Source organism: Lepus europaeus, chromosome 19 (genome assembly GCF_033115175.1).
Source record: "Lepus europaeus isolate LE1 chromosome 19, mLepTim1.pri, whole genome shotgun sequence".
Lineage (NCBI taxonomy): Eukaryota > Metazoa > Chordata > Mammalia > Lagomorpha > Leporidae > Lepus > Lepus europaeus.
The window spans coordinates 4,988,342-5,010,014 of NC_084845.1; the positions used below are offsets into that span (position 1 = coordinate 4,988,342).

Below are 21,673 nucleotides of genomic sequence, written 5' to 3' on the forward strand. Positions count from 1 at the left end.
TAACTGTAACTGAGGCATCCGTCCTTCCCTTTCATACCTTGGCTGACACAGGCCGGCTGCTGGTGTTGTGAATTAGCTGTGATTCGTAAATAATTGGGAACTTCAGTCGCCTCCTGAGAGGAAATGCCTTGGAATGGCAGACCTCACATCCAATAAGGAGAGAGTATTCAGCCATCAGCTGGGGGCAGCTGAGCTCCATGGTCAGGAAGCCTCCACCTGGCTGACTCTCTGGATCTCCCAGATGGACCATCATTGGAACACAGTCTGAGGATCTGCTCGATTGTTAATTAACTGGACTCATTATTTTTTCTAACCTCCACCTGCAGCAGCCCCGGCCCTTTAAAAGCCCTTTCCGCTGGCTCCTTGGAAGGAAAAAGCACACTTAGGATCCAGAGATCATTCTTTCTCAACCCTTTCCTCTTATCAACTGTGGTATCTGGTGAATTGAATGTCCAGTGGAGAGCAGCAAGGGCCTGAATATTCTGTCCAGTAACAACCATGATACAAAAGGCAGCAAGCCACATATTTATCATGGTAAAGGTCACATTTCACCATCTAAAATCAAGCACGGATGATCTCTGCTACAGAAAGCTGTTTGTGGTAGACTTTCTCAGCAGAGATGAAAGGAGCAGATGTGGCCAGGGGGAAGAGGATGTGGGGATAAAGCTGGGCTGGAATTATGTCAGGTTAACATTCAAGGCTCTGTCAAATCACAGAGAAGCAGTAATGGAGGACGCAGTCCAGGGAATTAGGTGGCTCAGAATGCTGTAGTTTGAGTGTTCAGTATAGAGGTTTCTACAGCATGCTATGGATGACCTTGTTGTCTATTATGAAGGCTCATGAAGCTGAAGTTGTAGGGCTGCACTACAGCTGTGGAAACCTGGGGGATTGGGTAAATTAAATTCCAGCCTGGCCTTCTTGCCCTAATCTGCAGAGAGTTGTTCCATCAGCAGGGAGGTAAACGCAGAACCAGTTCTTCCACTGAAGCTGTGCAAAACCAAGAAGCCCTGAAAGCCTGTGTAGTGGCCAGCCAGCTGGGGAATTTGGTTCAAGATGGTCAATGACCTCCTTGCCAATTGTGTAATGTCCATGGGCATAGTTATTGGCTTCATCTTCCTTGCCAGTGATGAGCTGCTTGGGGTGGAAGTGTTGGTGGTAGGTGCCAGTTTGAACTTCATCAATGACTATGAATTCCAGGTCTACAAACATTTCCCTGGGCACATGCATGCCAACACCAGTCTCACTGAAGAAGGTGTTGAGTCAACCTCTCCCTCAATGGTCTTGTTACTTGGCATCTGGCCATCGTGTTGAATGCCATGTTCCAGGCAGTTCACAGTAGGAATTGGTGATCTGGACACTAGCCTTACTGACTTGGATGGAGATACACACCATGGCTACAAGTTAGCAGGCAAAGTCAAAGGCAACAGGAGAAGACCATGAGTCCTGGTTACTGTCACCAAGCTAAAAGTCAAGGTAAGTAACACATTCTTTGCTTCTTTTAAATGAAAATTAGTTCTTATTTCTCTGCAAATAAGAGGTTCCTCTTTTCTCCCTTCTGCAATGACTTCATGGGTTTTTTTTCCTTGGCTGTCATATAACAGTACTGCAGTTTATTCTCATGTGATCAGATTTTCCATTGGGAGGTTCTTCAGCCTGGCCTCATTGCTTTTATTATTGGTTAGAATACACACAAAACATAGCATTCATCATGCCAGAAAGTACAAGTCAGTAACATTTGCTGCATTCACAATATCATCCAACCATCACCACTAGGAACAGAATACTTCTGTCACCCCACAAGGAAACCCACTGTCTATTCAGCATCCATTCTGCCTTTACTACCCACACCCTCGACCCCCACCATAGACCCTGGATATGAGGTGTACTAAAAGAAGGGTGAAAGAGCTGTTGAGTGCTCAGCTAAGATTTTGACTGCTATCCTCTGCCAAATGTTCAGTTTCAGGGATTTGGGGAACATTCTGTATGAGTGAGATACTTGAAAGTGTGAACTTCCAACTCCCCCATCCCCACCCCTGACTTCGGGGAGGGGTGGGAGCTGCAGATTGGGGTTAGTGATCAATAGCCAATGATTCAGTCAGGCATGGTTACCTAATGAAGCCCTCCTAAATACTAGCTTAATTTGAAGTTACAGGTCACCCAAACAGGAGCTGTGGAAGCCAAAGGGACAAGGAATAAAAGTGGCTTCCCCGGGTTTTGGGTCTTTGCTTCTAAAGGCTCTGTGTCCCATGAAATTTGATGAAACAGGTCTGCTATGCTCTTCTCTTGTGAACCTGTCTTATATTAAAGGAGTGTCAGCCGTGACCCTCACGAAGGGTAAGGAATGGTTTCACACCCTTCCTCCCGCACAGTCCCACATTCCCGAGCTCATGCATGACTTTTATCCAGAACGCTGAGCTTTCACTTTTCCTTCCCTCCAGTGTCAACCCCGAGGTACACAGAGGACTTAGAACTGCATAGCCTCTGGTAGGAACACAGAAACAGGCGAGAAATGGAAGACATCAGTTTTGTTGGTAGAGAAAGTTACCTCGGGTGTTTTAAGCAAGCTCTCCAAGTGGGCTGTAAGAGCCCGAGTTACATGTGACATAGGAGCAAAGAGATCTTACAGGAAATTGAGAAGAAATGGATCTTCATGGGTGGATTCTTGCAAGACTAGACTCTGGGGGAGGGGGGTGTCTGAGGAATTAGGATGCAACATCAGATGCTCTATGCCTGCAATGGGAAGGCTCAGCCACATATGGTGATTTGTAACTACCAAATCCCATCACATGCAGCATCCCCTAAGAAACACATCGTGCAGGCCAGGAGCCATCTCAAAGGAACAGTGCCCAAGTTGACGCTTGGAAACTCTTCGAAACTAACCAGCAGCCCTCCAGTACTTCTCACGCCATCTACTGACTGGTAGGACACATTACAGGCCACCACCCTTTAGTTCCCATGACCAGCCTACCTCATACTGGGAGAACTGTCCCAGGTTCTGATTCCTTTTTACTGGCCGCCCCATGAGGGCTCTCCTTTTTGGGAGAGTCAGGCTCAAAAGCTGAGATCCTCAGAGGTTGGGGGCCTGGGGCCCTATGCAAAGGGCAATCAAAAGGGTAATCCTTGGAGAGCCCAGGGTTGAACAGTCAAGCACCATCACTCAATGTTCTACCTTTGTTGTTGTTGTTGTTGTTTTAATTTTTGACAGGCAGAATGGATAGTAGAGGGAGACAGAGAGAAAGGTCTTCCTTTGCCGTTGGTTCTCCCTCCAATGGCCGCCGTGGCCGGCGCACCGCGCTGTTCCGATGGCAGGAGCCAGGTGCTTATCCTGGTCTCCCATGGGGTGCAGGGCCCAAGCACTTGGGCCATCCTCCACTGCACTCCCTCGCCACAGCAGAGAGCTGGCCTGGAAGAGGGGCGACCGGGACAGGACCGGTGCCCCGACCGGGACTAGAACCCGGTGTGCCGGCGCCGCAAGGCGGAGGATTAGCCTGTTAAGCCACGGCGCCGGCCTTACCTTTGTTGTTATGTGTCATGTCACTCTGACACAGAAAGACAAAGAATAGGGTGCTGCTACTCAGTTCTCACTGTCTGCTCTAAGCAAATTGCAGATATTTATTAACCTAAAAATACATTGGGTTTTTGTCACCCAAGTTAATAAAGGTCTGTACTGTTTCCGTATCACTCACTTGCAAAGTAGATTTTAAAATGCATTTTCATCCTTTTCCTTCCTGGAGAAACTCAGAGAAGGCTGATCTCCATGTGATCCTCAACTGGGTTTTCACCCCTGGGCCTTTGCTGTGATCTGATGGAGCATAAATGCTCCATGAGACAGGATTCTTCTCCCTGCACCCACAGCTTCACCTCTCACTCGGGAGCAGATGCTTCAGAGGCTTCTGCATTGCTCTTCAGTTCAGCATCATCACAAATCTTCGCCCAGAGCCCTGACACAGGAAGGTGGCTTGTGAACACCTTCATCACTCTTCTCTTGCAGGAATCCCGTGTGCTCTTTTTTAAGTTTGCTTGTTTTTAAGATTTTTGAAAAACTTATTTGAAAGGCAGAGTTTCAGAAAGAGAGGGAGGAGACACAGATCTCCCATCAGCTCGTTCACTCCCCAAATGGCTGCAATGGCTGGGACTGGGTCAGGATGAAGCCAGGAGCCAGAAGCTCCTTCTGGGTCTCCCATGTGGGTTCAGGGACCCAAGCACTTGGGCCATCCTCCACTGCTTTCCCAGGAGCATTAGCAGGGAGCTGGATTGGAAGTGGAGCAGTCGGGACTTGAACTGGCACCCATATGGGATTCTAGTATTGCAGGCAGAGGCTTAACCCACTATGTCACAATGCTGGCCCTGTTAATACTTTCCTTTCCAGGACCACTGAAATACTAGAATTCTTGGTGCCTCCCACGACACCTACAGAGATTGCAAGCTCTGGACAGAAGCTCTCTTCCTCCTCACTCTGGCCCCTTTCCCTGCCTTTCATTCTGAAGAAGAATGACAGTCCATTTTTCCTGAGTCTGGCCTCAGGTATCTATTCACAGTGCTATTATTGATGTACTACAGTAAGAACATGCACATAGCAGCTCACGCTGGTGGCAAGGCCTAAAGTTCTCTTACGACTCTGATTTCCCCAAACAGTGACAAAAATTCTTCTTCTCTAGAAGACAGACAGGAGAAATTGCAGTCTACACTGGAGGTAGAGAACAGAAAACTGTGCTATGTGGAATCTGGCTTGAGTTCAGTCAGGGCTCCAAGTATCCTCAGGAAAAAAGAAACACTTGCGCGAGGCACACTGTGGCTGGCACTGCTGTGTGGACCATGACAGTGTGCATCCAGGACAAGAGTTCCAGGCCAACATCACAGTGAGATGGAACCATATGGTAGGTTCTTGGGAGCAGGTGAGAGATAACAGGGAAGACCTAAGTCCTGTCCTGATGTTTGCCATCCAGGCGGCCCCACCATGCATCCAGAACCAACTCAACCCTTCCAGTCTTCTCTGGGTCTTCATCCTCTCATTGTATCAGATGCATGCTTTGGCACGACTCTATTTATTATATTTTACCGAGGTATCAGATGGGTCTTGTATTACTTAGAGAACTGAGCCCTAACCCCAATCTATAGCCCTGACCATGTAGGGTTTTCCCACCAACGTTGGCTAATTACACATTTCTGCCCTCAGGATCTGCTATGCCTCCATCCATGCTTCCCTGTGAAGTATGTCTTCTCTTAAAATTAACACAGACATACAACTCAGCCCTCCTGGTATCCCCAAAAGAAACCGTGTTCACAGAAGAGCCCTAGGGAGCCATTTGGTCTTCATTAGTGACTCTGTACAGCTGAGGCCCAGGGAGAGCAATGCCGTCCAGCTCCAAGGGGAGCGATTTAATGACCTCATTGTAATTATGGTTCTATCAAGTCCCTCATAGGCTGCTGTCTGCCAGTAAGGGCTTGTAGCTCTTCCCCTCTACTCCTGTAGTTCCTACTCTTCTCTCTCCTGATCCATCTCTCCCCCAAGCATCTTAAATTCTCAATGTTTACATATCAAATCTGCTGTCTCAGATCTGTTCCCCAATATGGACACTTAAACCCATCTGGATTTGGAATATGAGCCTTTTCACTAACATAATACAACTTAACAGAAACGTTCATTGTATATGGCAATACAGTATTATTTTTAAGCCACTTCACTGAAATATGAATTATGTTAAAATATTTATCCAATGTATACAACTTTTATTTTTTTAAAGATTTATTTATTTATTTGAAAGGCAGAGTTAGAGAGAGGCAGATGGGGGTGGGGGAGAAAGAAAGAGAGAGAGAGAAAGAGGGCTTCCATCCACTGGTTCACTCCCCAATTGGCTGCAATGGCCAGAGCTGGGCTGATCCAAAGCCAGGAGCCAGGAGCTTCTTCCGGGTCTCCCACATGGGTGCAGGGGCCTAAGGACTTGGGCCACTTTCCACTGCTTTCCCAGGCCATCAGCAGGGAGCTGGATGGGAAGTGGAGCAGCCAGAAACTGAACTGGCAACTATATGGGACGCCGGCATGCAGGCAGCAGCATTACGTGCTACACCATAGTGCTGGCCCCCAATGTATACAACTTGATGTGTTTGGAGATGAGTACCGTCCATGAAACTATTATTACAATCAATGCCATACGCTTATCCACCCCCTCCAAAAGTTAGCTACCACGCTCTTGTTTAAAAAAAAAAAAAGTTCTTGGTGTGGGGAACTGCAGGCTGGCCACCTGTGAGAACCTCCTCATCTACATAGTTTGCAGCAGTCAACTACAAGGCCTATGAAAACAACCAGGTGAAACAGATGAAACAGAATGGACTCTGCATAAACAACTAGGAAGAACCAGGTGGAATAGATGAACTTTCGACCTGAGGCTATAAGCGCCCTTTCATCTGATTGGACGATATCAGCATAAAGGGACATTGGATCTGGGCAGGGGGGCGCGGCCGCCGCGGCCCCTCCTCTTTTCTCTCCCCACTTTCCTTTTGCCCCCACAAGTAAAAGTTCCTTGAGAACCGATGAACAGTGACCGTGTCGTGACTGCGTTGGACCCTTGCTGGCAAGGGTCCGACATCTTGGGGCCTGCACTGTGGTGTAGTGGGTAAAGCTGCTGTCTGCAGTGCCAGCACCAACTTGAGTCCTGGCTGCTCCACTTCCGATCCAGCTCTCTGCTATGGCCTGGGAAAACAGTAGAGGATGGCCTGAGTCCTTGGGCCCCTGCACCCATGTGGGAGACCCGGAAGAAGCTCCTGGCTCCTGGCTTCGGATCGGCGCAGCTCCAGCAGTTGCAGCCATTTAGGGAGTAAACCAGCGGACAGAAGACCTCTCTCTCTCTCTGCCTTTCAAATAAATAAATAATCTTAAAAAGTTCTCTAAAGGATGAGCTAACTTGCTGGTATCATTCCTTACAATCTTAAACCTGATGGAGCTTGTGTTGAGAAATACAGTTTATGCTTTTTATTTTATCTTTTTACTCCATTTCCGCAAGAACTTTTGGACAGTCCCCTCAGTCATCACTTGACTTCTTGAAGGATAATCTTTGGGGGGAGTAGCCTTGAAAATAATTGCTATGCAGCCATTAAGTACTCATGTGGTGCTGTGTTCTCAAAGTTTCCCCTTGATGAGCTTGCCGAACCACATTCACTCCCATTAGTCTGAGATAGGCCTTCTGGGTTTGATTTGGCAACAGGGAAGACAGCACAATTTGCATTTATGGGGAGGCCTCTGCAGCTAGACGAATAATTACCATTTTATCCTACCTTCCATAAGGCCTAAGCAAAATTGATGTTTTATCTTAAAGATTGATTACTTTTTAAGAAAATAGATAATTGTGTTTACAATGACTGTGATCAAAACTAAGCTTTCAGACCTGACATCATGTTGTAAAACTTAAGATTTAGGGCCGGCGCCGTGGCTCAACAGGCTAATCCTCCGCCTAGTGGCGCCGGCACACCGGGTTCTAGCCCCGGTCAGGGTGCCGGATTCTATCCCGGTTGCCCCTCTTCCAGGCCAGCTCTCTGCTATGGCCAGGGAGTGCAGTGGAGGATGGCCCAAGTCCTTGGGCCCTGCACCCCATGGGAGACCAGGAGAAGCACCTGGCTCCTGCCTTTGGATCAGCGCAGTGCGCCGGCAGCAGCACGCCGGCCGCGGCGGCCATTGGAGGGAGAACCAACAGCAAAGGAAGACCTGTCTCTCTGTCTCTTTCACTGTCCACTCTGCCTGTAAAAAATAAAAAACTTAAGATTTAGTCAAATTATACTAAGTTCGCTAGAATTGACTAAGTTCTATAGAGGCCAGTATGGAGCAGTGCTGTGGCATAGTGAGCTAGGCCTCTGCCTGCAGCACTGACATCCCATATGGGCACCAGTTCAAGTCCTGGTTTCTCCTTTTCCAATCCAGCTCTCTGCTGTGGCCTGGGAAAGCAGTGGAAGATGGCCCAAGTCCTTGGGCCCCTGTACCCGAGTGGGAGACCCGGAAGAAGCTCCTGGCTCCTGGCTTTGGATCGGCGCAGCTCCAGCCAGTGCGGCCATTTGGGGAGTAAAACAGCAGACAGAAGTCTCTATCTCTGTCTCTGCCTCTCTCTCTCTAACTCTGCCTTTCAAATAAAATAGATAAACCTTTAAAAAGAAAAAAGAAGTATCAAGTTTCATGCCATACAAATTCAGCGTCCATATATAAAGTTTTGGAAGACGGAGTCCCAGGTGTTGTTTTCTATGGCTATTTTCACACTACAGAGATACAGTTGAGTTACTGTGACAAAGACTGTATTGGCCACAAAGCTGAAGGTTTTTACTGTTTGGTTATTTACAGGAAGTTTGGCAATTCCCTTGTCTAGATTGCTCTATGCCAGATGTGGGAAATTCGCAAACAGCAAATCTTAATTAGGCTCTTTTGTCAAAAATAGTTTATTCCTCCAAACTTGTTCAATTGTTCAAGTACTTTTGAGTCTCTTTTTATTTTCTTTAAAGTTTTTGTTTTAATTTATTTTACTTGAGAGTCACAGTTACACAGAGAGAGAAGGAGAGGCAGAGAGAGAGAGAGAGAGAGAGAGAGAGAGAGGAGAAGAGAGAGAGAGAGAGAGGTATTCCATCCGCTGGTTCACTCCAATGGCCCCAATAGCCAGAGCTGGGCTGATCCAAGCCAGGAGCCAGGAGCCTCTTCGGGGTCTCCCACGTGCGTGCAGGGGCCCAAGCTTCCACTGCTTTCCCACTCACATTAGCAGGAAGCTGGATGGACGTGGAGCAGCCAGGACTCGAACCGGTGTCCGTATGTGATGCTGACGCTGCAGAATGGCGGCTTACTTCCCCACAGCGCAGGCCCCATCAGTACAATTCTTGGGTCATTTTATAACAGCTGAGTCAGTGGGATGTTGGAGTGAGATGTCGCAGGTTCAAAGCCCGGCGCCGCCACCACCATCCACGCACGAGGACTTGGGCAAACTCCTCAGCTCGCCTGCGGTTCGGCGGCCCCATCTGTGTCCCCCACTGGTCCTTTAGCGATGTCGGAAGGCCTGAGGGTCAGACGCGCTAGCTCACGGGTTCCACTACCGCAGCTCTCACCAGCGGCCCTGACGCCCAACCGCACGGCTGCTTCCGAAGCGCGAGTTTGCAGCTTTGATTCGGCAGCTTGAAGTCAAGGGTTTTTTTTCCTTTTTGTGGCGTTTTTGGGATTTCAAGAAGCCTCACGGGCCTTTGAAAATTCCTACTTTTAAGCACTTAACAGGTTCCAAGCCCAGCGTCCCAGGCAGCCCGACACCGGCCGGCTCAGGCTCCGCGTGGGGGCCCGGACGGCAGCACCCACGCCCCTCCCCCGCTTCGGGGGGCCAGCAGGGGTGGGTGAGGACGTCTGGAAGGGGGGTTCTGGGATACCCGGGCCCGCCCCGTCCCAGCGCCTGCCGCTCCCCCTCCCCACTCAGGGTGGTCCCGCGCCGCAGGGGGCCGTGGGCGGGGGCTGCGCGGAGGCCCAGGGACGCCCCCTGCGCAGAGGGAGGGGAGGGAGCTTGCGGCCGGCGTCAGACGGGTGAACGCGGGCGTCCACGGCCGGCCACGGGGCGGATGTCCCCAGACGGGCCGGGGGCTCCCCAGGGGGCAAGGCCAACCGCCCTCCCGGCATAGCCGAAGGCCCTTCCTGCCGCTCGCACGACGGTGTTGGGGATCAGCCCGCCCGCCGGCGGAACCACCGCCGGACCGGCCCGAACCCGCTCACCGGTCGGGTGGCCAGATGACGTCATACGCTACGACCGCACACGCGCAGAAGCGATCTTCGAGCCTCGCCGAGAGGCAGGCGTCGCCTCCGCCCATCCTGGACCCTTACTGGCTAGAAACGCTGCTCGTCACGGCCGTCGTTAGCGGCGACGTAGGCGGGGACAACCTTGGTCGCTAAGATACTCCGTACTTCCGCTTCCTTTCCCTCCCAGCCCCCGCTCCTCCGCTCCGGCAAGACCAATCTCGTTCATCCGCCCAATGGCAAATGGGCAGTGGGCGGGACTTCACTCGTTCGGACCAAAGAAACACGGGCTCGGCCCCGCGGAGCGCGCCCAATGACGGTGGGGCAGCCCCTGTGGAGCGGCTAGGGCGGCCCCACGCCCGCCTTTCCTCCTCCTCCCAGCACAGCCCCGCCCTACCCCGGTTTCAGCACAGCGCTGGCCGCAGTCTGACAGGAACGGGACGGAGCCAAAATGGCGGCGGCCGACGGCGACGACTCGCTCTACCCCATCGCGGTGCTCATAGACGAGCTCCGCAACGAGGACGTTCAGGTCCGGAGGCCCCAGGGGACGCGGGGAAGCCGGGAAAGGGGACACCGGGGCTACGGGCGGCCCTCGCGGAAAGGGCTCAGCGTTCGCTGGGAGTGGCGGAAGGGGGCGGCGGCCAATCAGCGTGCAGCTCTCATCTCTCCAGGTCCCGGGGCCCGATGAGACGGCGCCCTGGGTTGGGCGTCCACCTAGCGGAGGGGCGGGGGCCGGGGCGAACCTCGAGGGTCCCGGGCCTGCGGGTGCGCGCGCGGCGGCCCTGGCCCGGACAGCCACGGCCCGGGTGCGGGTGTGCAGGCTGCTTGCGGGAAGAGGAGTTTTGGCGGAGAGGGCTCCGTGATTGGCAGCGGCCTCCGAGTGGCCTTTGGGGATGGGGTGGGCGCGTGACTTGCTCGGAGTGGGGGAGGGGCCGCCTGGGTTTTTTTTTTTTTTTTTTTCTTTCCTTTCTGGGTTTCGGCTACCGGACCCCTTGGGACTGAGAAGCGAAGGCTGCCGTCCCGGTTGCTCCGGCCTGAACCGGGTGGAGTTGTGGACTCCGCCTTGCCCTGCAATCTGGGGCGTGTGCGAAGCGCGCTGACCCCGCTGTCGCGTGAGCCGGGGTCGCCCTGCCACGCGCGGCGTGACCTTGTGCGGGGCGCTCCCCCGCCCTGCGTGGGCCTCCGTCTTCCGTGGAATGCGGGACGGCGATGGTCCTGGCCTCCCTGGCTGTGTGAGGGATTGACGAGTAACGGAGGAAGGTGTCCGGCTGCTGGAACGGGCCCAGTAACTTGTCGGCTGTGATTAAGGCGGCGGTGGCCGCGGTCTCATTTTGTCTGTCGGCCTCAGTTCCCCCCTTGGTAAAGCTGTGCGGGTTTCCTCGCACGAGGAAGCCTGCCGAGCCCGGGCCGAGCTCCGTGGGTTGCAGGTGCTGGTGGCACCGGGCTGTGACTGTAGTCCCGGCCCTTGCACTCCTCACTGGTGGAGATGGGCAAGTGAGGCCATCTCCGCAAGCCTTCGAGTGGGGCTGCTGTCTGGTCCACGTAGTGCTGCTGTAGAATGCGATTGACAGACACCTGCTGTGCCTCGGGGTGGCGCTGGGAGGGTAGCGGTAGTCCGGGTTGCTGTGCGGGAGACAGAACTCAGTGTCCGGTGTTACTAACACGTGTAGGCAGTGTGGAAAGGAAACAGGGGCTGTGATTGTGAATCAGTAGGTATCTGGGGGGAGGCTGGGCGCTGGTGTGCAGCAGTCAACACACAGATAAAAACTTCTGGCTTTGTTGACGCCCTAGTGAGGGAGACAATAAACCCCGTGTTAAGTAAAACTTAACCCCGGACGGGGACACCGTTTCAGAGAGGTCCGGGGAGGCCTTGTCGCGGAGCTGAGGTTTGGCAAACACCGGTGGAGACCAGGAAAGGAGTGGGGTGGGGATGCGTGGTAAGGAGGCCTGCAGGGAGGGTACAGACTGTTTTTGTTAAAAAGATTGATTTGTTTGAAAGGCAGTTAGAGAGCTTTTCCCTCTGCTGGTTCACTCTCCAGAGAGCTGCAGTGGTCAGGGCTGGGCCAGGCAGAAGCTGGGAGCCAAGAACTCCATCCATTCTCCCACGTGGGTGCAGGGACCCAGTATCTGGGCCGTCTTCCTCTGCTTTCCCAGGCCCGTTAGCAGGGAGCCGGCTCGGAAGTGGAGCAGCTGGGACTTCCCTCGGTGCTCACTTGGGCTGCTGGCATCCCAGGCGGTGCCCTGCTGCGCCACTGCGCTGGCCAACTGAAGATGCAGATTTTGAGCGGGAATGGAAGGTGCTTCCAGAAAGAGAGGGGACACACGGTGGCTGTAGTAGTTAACTTTGGGCGATTTTGCTCACCAGAAGACATTTGGTAACGTCTGGAGAGGTTTCTGGCTGTCGTAACTAGAGGGTTGTTTCTGGTGTCTTGTAGGTGGAGATCAGGTATGTAGCTGAACGTCCTACAGTGCCACAGGCAGAAACCTACCCTGTGGAGCTCACCTGCTTGTGCAGGCAGAGAATACAGAGCAGATGGTGATGAGTGCCGCAGAGACAAGTAAAACAAGGTGGGGTGGGGCGGCCTGGCCAGCGTGGTTGTGATCCGGGCTTCAGTGGAGTGCTGAGAGAGCCTGCGGAGGAGGCGAGATTTGAGTGGAGGATGCAGGGAAGTAGCAGGCCCGTGGAAACCTGGGGACGGCATTCCAGGCGGAGGAAATGAGTGCAAAGGTCCCGGGCTGGTTCTGATGCTGGGAAATAAAGTCGAAGAGGAAGTGAAGTGCAGCCTTTGGAAGGACCTTGCCGGCCTCCGTTTAAGCCAGGGACTGGCTAACAGCCGCCTGTGCCCTTTCCTGCTTTTCTGAATACAGTGGTTGCTGTTTGTAAACTGAGATACGCCCATTCAGTTGTCGGTTGTCTGTGGCTGCTTTTTCTGTGCTGAAACCACCCGGTAGAGGAGTTGTTAGCAGATGGCCTGGTTCCCAGAGCCGAAGTACTTTGTGGTCCCCTGTAGGTAAGAACCGGCAACCCCTGACTAAAGCTTCCCGGGTATCAGATTAGAGGTGCTTGCTCTGTCCCAGGTGCTGGACAGACATCGGGCCTCCGTGTTTACGTGCTTGCTGACTTACATGCTGCTCTTAGCGCCCTTCCGAGCAGGCCTTGTGCTTATCTACATCGCACAGGTGAGGAAACCCGAGCTCAGGAACCAGAAGTAACGCTGCTGAAGCCGTGCAGCTGAAAGGAAGTAGCTAGGACCAGAGGGCAGAACAGAACTTGGGGTGGGCCAGCGCCATGCGGGCTGCTTCCAGATGCCGGTGGGTCTGTGTCTTTAGTGAGACAGTTCAGGGCGCTGGAAAGCCTGGAGCCTTGATTCGCTTGTTCAGCAAGTATCCATCCAGCCCCTTCTCTGTGGTGACCATGTGTTAGAGACTGGAAGTACAGCAGGGGGCAGACCTGCAAAGCTGCTCCTCTTGTGGGTTTCCATTCCAGGGAGGGGGACAGAAATAAATCTGTAATGTGATGTCAGCCACAGTCATCGCTAAGAAGGAAAGAGAGGCAGAGACGGGGACCGAGTGAGCGGAGCCTGCTGCACTGGATGGGGAGCTTAGGGAAGGCTGCCCGGAGGACACCTGCGAGCAAGGGCTTGAGTGAAGTGAAGGACGGACAGCGCAGTGGCCGTCCCAGCCAAGGGGACTGTTGCTGCGAAGGCCGTGTGTGGACATGATGAGGCCAGTGTGGCTGAAGCAGAGCGAATGGCCAGGCGGTGGGAAGTGAGGCCTGGGCTGGGAGGCCCGTGGTTCTGGATGGGGGTGAGGGTAGGTCACTGCAAGGCCTTACTAGGGGAAAGTCCGGTGGCCAATTCTGAAGGAGTCCTCGGACCGTGGGGTAGGAGCAGGGCAGGAGCGGCAGGGCTGGTGCTAGCCGTGGGCGGAGCCGGGTCGTGTCGGGGAGGGCAGAGCCGGTTCGGTGTGATGCAGTGGGCGAGGTAGAGTTGAGGGGGACAGGTCTGAGCCCCAGTTGGCTCCCTGAGTGCCCTCCTGTTTGGGGCCCAGCCCCCAGCCTGCATCTGCCTGGTTGTGGAGGTGCAGTGAAGCCGGCTGCCTCAGAGTGGGTGTTCAGTGCTGGTGACCTCCTTCGGTCGTCCCCATGGCTCACGGTTGGATCTGGGAAAAGTGAGGGAGACGGTGGTGGTAGTGGTGGTGCCATGAGTTCAGCCACAGAGTCACTAGATCCCCTAGTCCATTCCTCCCCTGAACCAGTGAGACGCACAGGCCGAACCGTGCTGTCCGGGTTTCTCGGGGCACCGTGCTTCTTGAAATGTGGTCAGCTGTTCAAAGGCCGGGTTTCAGGGTCACTCTCCACGCCTGGGTGTTTTCCTACTTGTAAGACAGGGAGGAGTAATTTAGCAGCTGCTGGAGTGGAGAAGACAGGGTTGGTGCACGTACCATGTTTACAGCTGCACGTACTCTGAGCCGTGGGGAGGTGGTAATGGAGTACAGGAGGCTTCTGACTGGTGTGCGTGGCGTGTTTTACGCTGTTTCTTGGGTGTGTAGGGCAGTGGTTCTCAGCGTGGGGTGATGTTCCCCGGGGGGTTCAGCAGCCTCTCTGCTGTGAGGAGAGCTGCTGACTTCCGTGGGTGAGGTCCTGGATGTGCAGCACCCTGCAGTGTGCAGAGTCCCCAGCGCGAAGTGGCCCAGACGTCGGTCGTGCCGGGACTGAGACCCTGCTGTGGGCTGCGGAGTGTACCGAGCTCTTTGTGTGATTAAATCCTCACAGACGGTGTCTGAGATAGGTACGGATTTATTTCCATCAACATTTTTTTTTAGAAGATGTGTTTGTTTGAGAGGCAGAGTTACAGAGAGGAAAGAGAGGTGTTCTATCTGCTGGTTCACCTCCCAAATGATGGCTGAGAATTTTGTATGGCCCATGGCCCTTGGCAGGAGAAAGGTTGCCCAGTCCTGGTCCCAGACATTGCAGCGTGCCCCTGTCTGCGTCCTAGAGCGTGGACAGACGGATGTTTTCCAAGAGCTTGCAGACAAGGAGGGGCAGAGGACAGTGGTGAGGGACGCAGGGTCACGTCCACGCTCTGCCACACATGCACTGATGACCTGTGTTCCTCCCTCTCTGCCTTAGTCTCCTCGCTGGCAAAACGAATACAAAGAGCTGTCTGCCCCTTAGGTTTACTGGGAGAGAACCTGTGTGAGGTGCCTGAACACAGTGAACACTCCGAGCAGTACTGGGGCTTTAAGACCTTCTAAAATTATCTGTATATCTCTGTGTGTTTTTATTTATTTATTTTTTGATGCGAATTAGATTCTCGTTTAGGAGTAGTTGGTAACGGTCCTATTCCTCCCTCCCGGAGACAAGTTGCCTTGCAGGAGTGGGGACAGACACCTTGATCAATAAGTACGATGCCGGGGAAGCTGTGAGGGCTGCTGCTTGGTTTCCCAGAGGATGGGGAAATTACTTGGGCTTTTCCTGTTTTAATTCACGTTCCTTCTGGTTAAGGAAGCACGAGAAGTGATAATGACTGACATTGGAGCGCTCGCTGTGGCCGGTGGTGTCTGTGTTCCTGGACCGGTCATCCCAGCAGGCCTGAGGCAGGCCTTTGCAGTTCCCGTTTCACAGTGGGGAAGCAGAAGCTGAGATGCCCAGGACTTGTCTGGGGACCTTAGCTGATACCTGGGGAAGGCAGGTTATGTGCTCATTCATTATTCTTAAAGAACCAAGTGCTTCAGAAATAGAGCCTGCGATGGCCACACTGGTGTCCGGCGTTGGTGAATTTCTGTCAGGTGGGTGCTGGCTTTCTCGTGCGGTGCACCTACATCCAGATTCTTCTCATTAGCAATGCGGTCTTTGGAGGCGTGAGGACGGAAGCATGGGCTGGAGGACTTCGTAGGGTGGAGAGACGTCCTCACTGAATGGAGAGCGTGTCGTCAAGCACGCGTTTTAACCCACCCCCCAACTTCAGCTGCAGGTCACGTGAAACAGTAACAGTTGGGAGTGTATTCCTCCAGATACTTTTTTTCTCTGACGTCTGCAAAAAACCCCAAGCACCATGCATTTATTGAGTACTTGCTCTGTGCCAGGCACTGTCCTGTGTTCTTGGGACGAAGCCCTGGTGACGCACATACTCCAGCAGAGAGGGAGAAACAGTAAGCGAAATTGATGCATGACGGCCAATGATGTGAGTCAGGGGTGCACACGGTGATGGTGGAGCAGACCTGAGGTGGGGGGGAGCCCTGGGCCGCCTGGGGAGGAGGCAGCAGGGTGAGGAAACAGCAGGGGCAAAGACCTGGGCTGGGGGACTGGACTCTGTTTTTGGCAGCTGTCAAGGAAACCACTGTGACAGACACCCAGGGAGCAAGGGGTGGTGAGAACGGATCCGTCCCCAGGGACCAGATCACGTCGGGCCTTGGAGGTCAGAGTAAGGCCTTTGGCTCTTATTGTGCCTGGGAGGAAGATGGGCTGTGTGTGCGGTTGTACAGACCGTGTTCCCATCAGAGAAGGCTCTGTGGATCGAGTGGGAGGGGCCTCATAAGCGGAGGGGGTTTCTGCTGGTTCATTGTTCCCGTCAGCAGGCTGTATGCAGAGGGCTCCTGGAGACTCTGGCAAGCCCAGTTCAGGGTGGGGACTGTATGGGTGAGCTGTTGCAAGTGCTTGGTGGGGGACCATTTGGGGGACAGTGAAGGTCACTTAACTAATGCTACTAACACTGATTGTATCAGGAATGTTCCAGAGAACCCCAGGAGTCGTTTAAGCAAGTAAAGTTTCCTGCTGCCCCTTTTCCTTACGAGTTCAGCAGCTCAAGGATGTCCCAGAACTGTATCAGAGCATGCCACTCTGTTGACCTGCTTCCTGTGCTCACAGGACGGCCGCAGCCTCTGCTGTCCTTGTAAGCAGGGCCAGCCTAGGACACAGGTTGTTCTTGCCCTTGTCCGTTTTATCTAGGAGGAAAATCTTTCCTGGAAGCTGCTCAGGTGTCTCTGTCCAGAACCAGGTCAGCTGAGTGAGTGGGGATTAAGTTTGGTTGTAAACGATAGGAAAACTAAGTAACAGGGGCTTAAAAAGCTTGACGTTTATTTCTGACCAATGGCCAAAGGGTCTGACAGCTGCCTGAGCTGCTGAGGCACTCCAGGGGGTGGGGCACCAGGCCCTCACCCTTGTTCTCTGCTTGCATGTCCTCCACTCTCCCCTCTTCGTCACGTGTAACACTTCCATTTGGATTTTACTGGGCAGAGGTTACTCTCCTGGTCACATCCAGATGCAAAGGTGATTTGGGAATGTCTTCTGGGGCCATGGGCACAACTGAAAACACCAGGGTTGTGAGCAGCAGAATGGCACAGTGCAGGGGCTCTTAGCCTGGGCTCCGCTCTGATTCCTGGGCAGCTGCAGGCATTTACGTGGGAAAAGCGGCATCTTTCATTGACACCAGGATTTAGCTTCTTTCTGTTGTGGACTAGTGTCACAGCAGCAGATTATAAACAGTGTCACCAGTGGAAGTCACGGCTGTGTTCATAACTCTTTCAGCTGCTTTTCCTGTCTTCTGGTGTTGTGTATGCTGATATCTGTTTCCAAATTGTGATCCTTAGTAGTCTTGCTAAGAGGGTCCATGACACCTCGCCACGAAAAGAAACAAAGCAAATACGAATCCATGGCATTGGCCGAATTCTGGCTCAGCCACTTAGGTGCTTTTGCTTTTGCCGTGAGACAGGTGACCCTTCGCTTCCCTATCAGGGTCATGAGGATCAAACAAGAGAAAACGTTGAAGCACCACTTGCAACAGGGACTGGAGCATGAGGGCTTTGGAAATAGTTGCTGCCATTGTGACTGAGATAGAAGGGGGAAGACCCTTCTCGATAACCTGAACGAAAAGCCGGATGCCGACAGCAGGGTGAGGTTGCCACTGCCTCTGTTACCGTTCTCTCCCTGGCACTGTACTCATGATACACGGGGTCAGAACCACCCTCGGTGCACCCATTTCATAGATGAGAAGATGGAGACTCAGAAAGGTGCAAAGATTGTTCAGGATCCAACCACTACTATGTAAACAGCTTAGCCTTGTAGCTCCAAAATACCACCTTGTGCATCTTTCTCAGGCATCTCAGTGCCATCTGCCTGAAGAAACAGTGACATTCTTTTTTTTTTTTTTTTTTTAAGATTTATTTATTTACTTGAGAGGCATAGTTAAAACAGAGAGAGAGAGGTCTTTCACCCAGTGGTTCACTCCCCACATGGCTGCAGTGGCTAGAGCTGGGCCAGGCTGAAGTCAGGAACCGGGGTCTTCTTCCAGGTCTCCCACGTGGGTGCAGGAGCCCAAGCACGTGGGCCATCTTCTGCTGCCTTTCCAGGTACGTTAGCAGGGAGCTGGATCAGAAGTAGAGCAGCCAAGACTAGAACCAGCGCCATATGGGATGCCATATCCGCTGCAGGCGGCAGCTTAACCTACTACACCACAGTGCTGGCCCCAGTGACATTCTTATTGAAACCCAAACTAGAATCTCCAAGGGCAACAGTGAAGGAGTGGGCTGGTTCTCGTGGACACCGTTCCTGAGTGACAGTGTGATGTTGAAATTGAGTCAGACTGCCTGGTGCTGGCTGTGGCTCCATTGCTTTCCACCAAATGGCGTCTTGTGTGTATTAACATCCACACCTATGACATGGGGACTCCAGTAACAGTACCTCAGAGTATGGTGCCAAGGGATTATCCATGGCCAGTGCATGGTAAACACTCAATAAATGTTCAGTTGTTGTTGGCATAGTGATTATGGTTGTGATTGTGGCTGTTTGCTGTCACCATCTCTAGCATGGCTCTGGCTCGTGTGTGTTCTTACCCATGGCCCTGCTGAGAGAGCACAGAGATCCAGCTTGGAGAAATCAAAGAGGAAAGAAAGCGGGCAGCTAGGTCAGCCTGCTGTGCAGTACTTGATTGTGAAAACTTCCAGAGAACATTGGAAGACTAATTGAGGGTCAGCCAGATGCAGCCAGCTGGCGGGCCACGTTCACTGACTGCCTGCTTTTGCCAGTGAAGTTTTGTTGGAATAGAGCCAAGCCCGTTGATTTACTTAGAGCCAAGCCCGTTGATTTACTTAGTCTCCTGTGGCTGCCTTTGTGCTGTGAGGGCGTGTTAAGTAGCTGGGACAGCAGCCATATGCAGAGCTGAAAAGATTGCCCAGCTGTTTGTAGAGCCAGCTCTCCTGCCCTCGGGGCTGGTGTGGGGAGCACCCAGGTACTCGCCACCAGACCCACCACGTGGTAGGGTGGTGTAGTTTTTTAATCTCCCAGTAGATCCAGCTTTGTGTTTTATTTTTGGTTCAAAGTAAGCTTACATCTTGAGGTTCTCTTAGACCAGAGATGAGTGTGAGCTTGAGGAGGTTCAGAAAGCCCAGTGATGCTGTGTGAAAATCGTGCTGTGCATGTTTCTGAGGTGAGACCACCACGTTATTCCATCAGATTCCCATGGTTGGCTGTGTCAGAGAACCCGGCTCGCTCAGGGCTCACTCACCTTCCTGTTGGGTGGGGTCCAGGAAAAGAACAGGCCAAGGGCACCTGCTCCTCGTGTCACCCCAGGAAGAGGATTCCCCTGTGTCACCAACAGTCACTTGCTCCTGAGCGGGTCTCCTCCTCCTCTCACACGCGTGATCTCCTCACATCCCTCTACAGCCCTGGGAGCTGGGCGGCGGAGGTGCCGCCATTGGGAGTGTCTCAGGGTCCGCTCTACAGTCAGAGCGGGGTGGACCTCCAGCTGTGACCATGCTCGGGGGCTGTCTTTATGTCTCTGAGCCTCAGTCTCCACTACTATCTGTGCTTTCCTCCCCAGGGTCGAGAGGCTCACTGAGGTCCTAACACGTAAATGCTTAGTTCTGTAGGGCCGCCACAAACAGCACAGGCCCGCTGGCTTGAAGTGGCAGAAATGAGTTGTCTCTCCGTTCTGGAGAACAGAGTCAGAGATCCAGGTGTGGGCAGGGCTGGTTCCTCTGGGGCTTCTGAGGGAGATCCTAACAGAGATCCAGGTGTGGGCAGGGCTGGTTCCTCCGGGGGTCCTGGGGGAGATCTTTTGGGTACTCCCTAACTTCTGGTGGCTCCGAGGGAGATCCTCTCCACGCCGGCAGTTTGAGGTTCATCACGTAGTCTTCCTGTCTGAGTATCTCTCTCTTCTCCATTTCTGTCTCTTAGAGGAACTCTGTTGGATCAGGGGCCAGCTCTCAGGTCGGGGTGATCTCAGGAGAATGTACTGGGGTTAGGACTGGGACATGCCTTTCGGGGCCACCAGTGAACCCACTGTGCTGGGGGCCGTCCTGTTTCAGAGTGAGGTTGTCATAACAGTGTTCGCTCTTTCATCATCAGTGTGAGCGGACAGCCCTGGGTATACATCCTGGATTCCTGCCATCTTGGCTCTGTGACCCTGAGTAGGAACTTTCGCTCCCTGGTCCTGCACGCATCTGTGTGAAGTAGGACTTGGAGTGAGTCTGGCCCTCTTGGGGGACTCGTGAACACTAAATGAGCTTGTGGAGGTGAGCACTTAGGCTGGCGCCTGGCGCAGAGGAAGCGTGCGTAGCTGTGGCTGTTGCTGTGCTGTTCAGGTGTGGTGTCGGGTACGAGACGGTGCAGAGTGCAGAGAAGGGCTGAAAGCAGAGGGAGGAGAGGGAGGTTGGGGAAGCAGGCTGGAATCTGACACAGAGCAGTGCTGGGAAATGCGACTGATTAGGCGCCAGCTCTGGAAGACACTTTCGCTTTTGTTACTGCTGCCCCTTTGGTTGTCATTGTTAAATGATTTCATTCTCGGGCAGAGTCACTTGGTAGGTGTTTTCAAGTTACTGTTAAGTGTCTTTATACATGCTTAGCAAGGCTTTGCGGGGAACTGGATCTGCGGCTGTGGGAACTCCCTTGAATCTGGGATTGCTAACATCTTCCCCCCTTTCTTGTTCTCTTAGCTTCGCCTCAACAGCATCAAGAAACTGTCCACCATCGCGTTGGCCCTCGGGGTTGAAAGGACCCGAAGTGAGCTCCTGCCCTTCCTTACAGGTAATAAAACGTGGACTCCCGGAGTGCACTGGAGTGAGGACTGCTGGGAAGTGGTTCCTGCTAGACAGGAGAGGGGCCTGGCTGTGGATTCAACAAATCTGCCCAGTGTCTGACACTGTGGGATGGGGGCAGGGGTCAGAGGACAAGTGCAGTCCTGCTCGGAGAGAATGATCTGGAATCAGCGAGGCAGGTGTGGGTAAAGGGGTCTGAAGGCAAAGCCAGGTTAGAGTTGCAGTTCCAGCAGTTGGCAGCTAGGGATTTCAGGTGAGGTACTCCACTGTTCCCTAGATTTTCCACCAGAAAAACAGGTTAGTCACCCGTGCTCTGTTGTGTTAGTCTGGTTTTTAAGTGTTGGTAATAATTGCTACACTTATTATGCTGCCTACCATGTGCCAGGCAGTGTGTAAACTTTCTCTGTGATGATTGAGTTTATTTGCGTAGTGCTGAGACTGCCAGTTAATGTCACAGCAGTGCCTTAAGGCAGTAATCTGTCCCCATTTGTAGACAAGGGAATGAGGTGTGGAGAGGTAAAGTGAAATAATTTGCCTGAGGAGACTGTAGGGATATTCATCTAGTCAGACATTATGGCTGTAAGTTGAGTTTGGTTGGTTAAGGACCAGTAGCACAGACTACTTGATTTCAAATCCAGTTTCTATGACTTTATAGGTATGTGACCTTGGACAAAGTATTTCACGTGTACCTGCCACAGATTCTTTGTGGTTAACTTTGGGTGTGATGATATAACTTAATGTGAGGATTTAGTAAGAATCCTACGAAGTACTTCAGGTACCAAGTGCGTGGTCAGTGTGGCTTGTTAGCTACTGGGCCATCACTGAGCACTCTTAAGGTGTAGTAACACACCTAGTATGTCTGAGTGGACCACCATTGACTGCAAGTCCTCTGTTACCACT

At 52.8% G+C, this 21,673-nt stretch overlaps 1 protein-coding gene and 1 pseudogene across 1 annotated transcript in view; one reads left to right on the forward strand and one right to left on the reverse strand.

The window, feature by feature from the left end:
• LOC133748724 (tubulin alpha-1B chain-like) overlaps nt 1-1,392 on the reverse strand; it is a 1,739-nt pseudogene extending 347 nt beyond the window's left edge.
• Nucleotides 1,393-10,102: 8,710 nt separating this feature from the next.
• The window catches only part of PPP2R1A (protein phosphatase 2 scaffold subunit Aalpha), a 33,266-nt gene continuing 21,695 nt past the window's right edge, over nt 10,103-21,673 (forward strand). Inside the window, exons 1-2 of the mRNA XM_062177941.1 lie at nt 10,103-10,268; nt 20,672-20,762. Coding sequence (XP_062033925.1) covers nt 10,191-10,268; nt 20,672-20,762 — 169 coding nt within the window. The 5' untranslated portion in view covers nt 10,103-10,190. The remainder of the gene's footprint in view (nt 10,269-20,671; nt 20,763-21,673) is intronic.